Source organism: Pinus tabuliformis, chromosome X (assembly GCF_031772625.1).
Source record: "Pinus tabuliformis cultivar Carrire ecotype Pingquan chromosome X, CPIR1, whole genome shotgun sequence".
Lineage (NCBI taxonomy): Eukaryota > Viridiplantae > Streptophyta > Pinopsida > Pinales > Pinaceae > Pinus > Pinus tabuliformis.
The window spans coordinates 304,642,583-304,646,110 of record NC_142308.1 but is presented as its reverse complement, the minus strand read 5'-3'; the positions used below and the strand labels follow the sequence as shown (position 1 = coordinate 304,646,110).

Genomic DNA, 3,528 nt, shown 5'->3' with positions numbered 1-3,528 from the left:
CTGATGTGCCAGAATGTTGATTCCCTCCACACAGTTGGAGCCGGAGGAGCTTCGAGTTGTTGCAGATCCTAATTAAAAGAAGAGTCTTCAACTTGTATCTTTTATAAGCACACCCATACATATTTTTAGGAGGAAATTCAACTGGTCGACGCAAAAATTCAACAAGAAAGGCAAGTGACTTTGGACTCAAATGTTATGACATGTATTGTCCTTAGGTTCATGATATTAACAACTCCTATAGATGACATGACCATTATCTTTAGACAATAGACCTTTATTGGCACATCAAGTTATCGATGGGTAATATACTTGTGGATAGAATATAGATCTAGGTGAACCTCATTCATCAATTGGATGAGCTCAGGGGTATGATGTTGGATGTGGAAGGACAAATATTGAGACTAGAGATGGGATCTCCACTTATATCTCCAATTCCTCTCCCATGCAAGGTCAACGAACAACCCATGAACCTCATGCCTCAGTATCCTCATGGTGTTTAGGCTTCTTGTCTCTCATGGTTTTATTTGTTGGGTTTCTATTTCTACCCTTCAAGGTTGTTGGCAGATTCTTTTTGGAGTTCATGTTTAGTTTTCTTAGCTTGTGGTCCTAGATTCTATGAAATTCAAATCCACACCAATTTTTTTATTGTTTTCCCTCATGGTAGGGAGACATTTTTACCTTTCAAATCTCAAACTATCAACTATGTTTCAATTATGTTTCCCTAGAATTCTTATTCTTCTATCTTTAGTCTACTTTCTATATGGTGGAATAGAAACAGTAGAAAAAGTATCTCAACTAGAGTTTTGTGAAATTTTCAATTGCAAAAATTAACTTAAAAATTAATTTTATATTTTATATTTTATATTTCTAAAGATTAATTATTTTAAAAAAATAAAAATAAACATTTCCACATAATTTACTTGTAAAATAAATAAAATAATTAACATTTATCAATAAACTTATAATGTACAACATTAAAACCATCAATAAAATAATTTAGAAAGTTAATTTAAAAAATACTTTAAATTTTCTATCTTATATATATATATATATTAATTATAATATATCTTTTATATATATATATATATATATATATTAATTATAATATATTTTATAAGATCTAAGACATCTCCACCTATTACTAATCTTTCAATTTTAACTAAACTATCTTAAATAATACTTACAAATCTAATACTTTTCAATTCTAAAATCCCTTTTATTAATAATAAAACTTTAACTAAAAACAAACAAACAAAACAACTTCACCACTAACCTAAATACACCACAATCCCCTCCAAATAAAATTCCTAACATCACCCAAACATGGGAAATTTGTAAACATCCATGAGTATTCGCATACTTCACCTTTAAGATCTTTGGAATTAAGTGTGAATAAGGATTAATATTCGCATATAGAAGTAAAACTATATAGTCTCTCCATTAATAACCATCTTCATAGAAAATTAGAAATCCAATATACTCCTTTTTTTAATATTTTTTTAACAATTATGTCATTTAGTTTTGGAATATATATAATTCTTTTTTTTCATAAAATACACCTCCACTCCACATCTTCATTCCATTATCACTCCGAACATTTCGAGCTGACCACTCCCATACTTGACCTTTAAGATCTTTATGAAAATCATTTTATTATGCTCTCTTGATTAAGCGAAAAATGCACACTTCTAATAAAGTTAAAATGTGGATTAACGTTGGAATGGCCGTCTACATATAAAATTAGATTTTCGGTATGCTCCTTTTAATGACTGTATAATTTAGTTTTCGAATAAATTTGAAAGCTTGATTTTTTTTCCAAAATTGATTATAAATGTTAAATTAATTATTAGATTTTGAAAATCAATTTTATAAATTAAGCATTATCTAAAAATATAAAATTAACCATCGAATCAGCCTCAAAATGAATATTACTGATTTAAAAGTTTATTTATACCTATAAATATAGATTTTGGTATAATAATAAACCTTTAGTGTGACATTTCTACAAGGATGTCGAACACTAACACATCAACCTGATTTAAAAACCCATTATGAATCTACGTGACTTTACATCACATCTACACCGCAACCCAACTGACTCTATGGGAAATTTGATCATTGATCTACCTATTCGTCCCATTACCCGGTGCCAGACAGTTTTCTCAGTTACTAGTAATGCATTTGCTGTCATCTGATTCAATATCTGGAGAGAGAAACCCCAATGGTCGAAAGGGCAATCCTTCTATTGCTACAATCCAAGCCACAATCCGAGGGGTTAGGTTCCCTCTAAAAACTATATGCAACCACCTGGAGCGATAAATCGTCCAATTTTATTCAACCATCTTATAACAGTTTCAATTTAAATGATTATATTTGAAAGCTTGGCCTTGAATATTCGACGCAGGAAGTCTGGCAGGTGACATAGACGACCTGGCAAACATCGTATTTAAGTTTCTTGGCCCCCAGGCTTTTCCAAAAGGCCACCCACGGGTTTGCGTTGCGATCATCATTATTTGCCACAACAGACGCGGATTCGATGCTATCCCACACTCCTAACCCTATTATATGTCTCCCGTCCATGGACTCATAGAAGGAGTAGGATAATATGCCCTTCAGCCCAGCGAAGTATGACTTTAGTATGGCTAGGCAGCAGTATGAAAGCACATCTTGTTTCTTCCAGCTCGGCATGTATAGTCTCCGGAGGCTAACAATGTCACCCAAAGCTAATTGCGCAAACGGAACTCCTCTGCTGATCTCCCGGGAACTTAGGCGGAACCACCCTGAATCCACTATTCTCACGGCGCACTTCATCCCTTTGGTGAACGCCGCTGCCTGATAGATCACACCAACCAAATGGAAAATGCAGAGCGAATAATTAGTCGCGCCAGTCCACGAGTAATTGATACGCAGTAAAGGAAAAGTATTGATTTCTAGAACGTACCTGCGGTAGATACAGAGCTGGCTTGTCTCCACTGGAACCCCCTTTCCGGATTGCAAAGACTACGGCCTGCAAACAGCTGATATAATTCGTTAATGCCAGGCCATTCTTTTATTGATCTGAAAACGAGAGAAACAGAGAATATGAGCATTAGACATAGTAAGCACTCATACCCATGATTGTTCTAGACTCTTGAGAATGGCGACGTTGATGCTATTTCTCTTCTCTAACACAGAAGCAACTTTGGCCATGTGGGTTACTGCATCATGAATGTCACATCCATCCTGAGGTTCGTATATGCCAAATGAAACACACGTTCCGCTTTGGCTTTGCTGAGCCTCACTACAGGCGTAGGGGGAGGAGATCATTTTGTGGACTGCCTGTCTGATCCCTCTCCCTGGGATGATGGGACTGAGCCACTAGATTTGTGAATATATATATATATATAGATAGATAGATATCTAGACAGAGCCATGACAAGGTGTGTGCTCCGATGTCGTGCAGTATTGGATGATTGGTACGCGTAAAGAAAGGTGACTTGCACGCGTTTAAAGCGTTGGAACAGTGGGACACCAAAGCAACATTTTCAG

General features: G+C 35.1%; 1 protein-coding gene across 1 annotated transcript; it reads right to left on the bottom strand.

Annotated features, from left to right (window-relative positions):
* Positions 1–1,980: 1,980 nt before the first annotated feature.
* On the bottom strand, positions 1,981–3,326 carry LOC149139634 (uncharacterized). Its single transcript, XM_089450137.1, has 3 exons — positions 3,112–3,326; positions 2,942–3,007; positions 1,981–2,832 (listed from the first exon to the last, which is right to left on the bottom strand). Exons 1-3 carry the CDS (start codon positions 3,304–3,306, stop codon positions 2,368–2,370), a joined length of 726 nt encoding a protein of 241 aa, XP_089306263.1. The 5' UTR covers positions 3,307–3,326; the 3' UTR covers positions 1,981–2,367.
* Between the last annotated feature and the right edge of the window lie 202 nt (positions 3,327–3,528).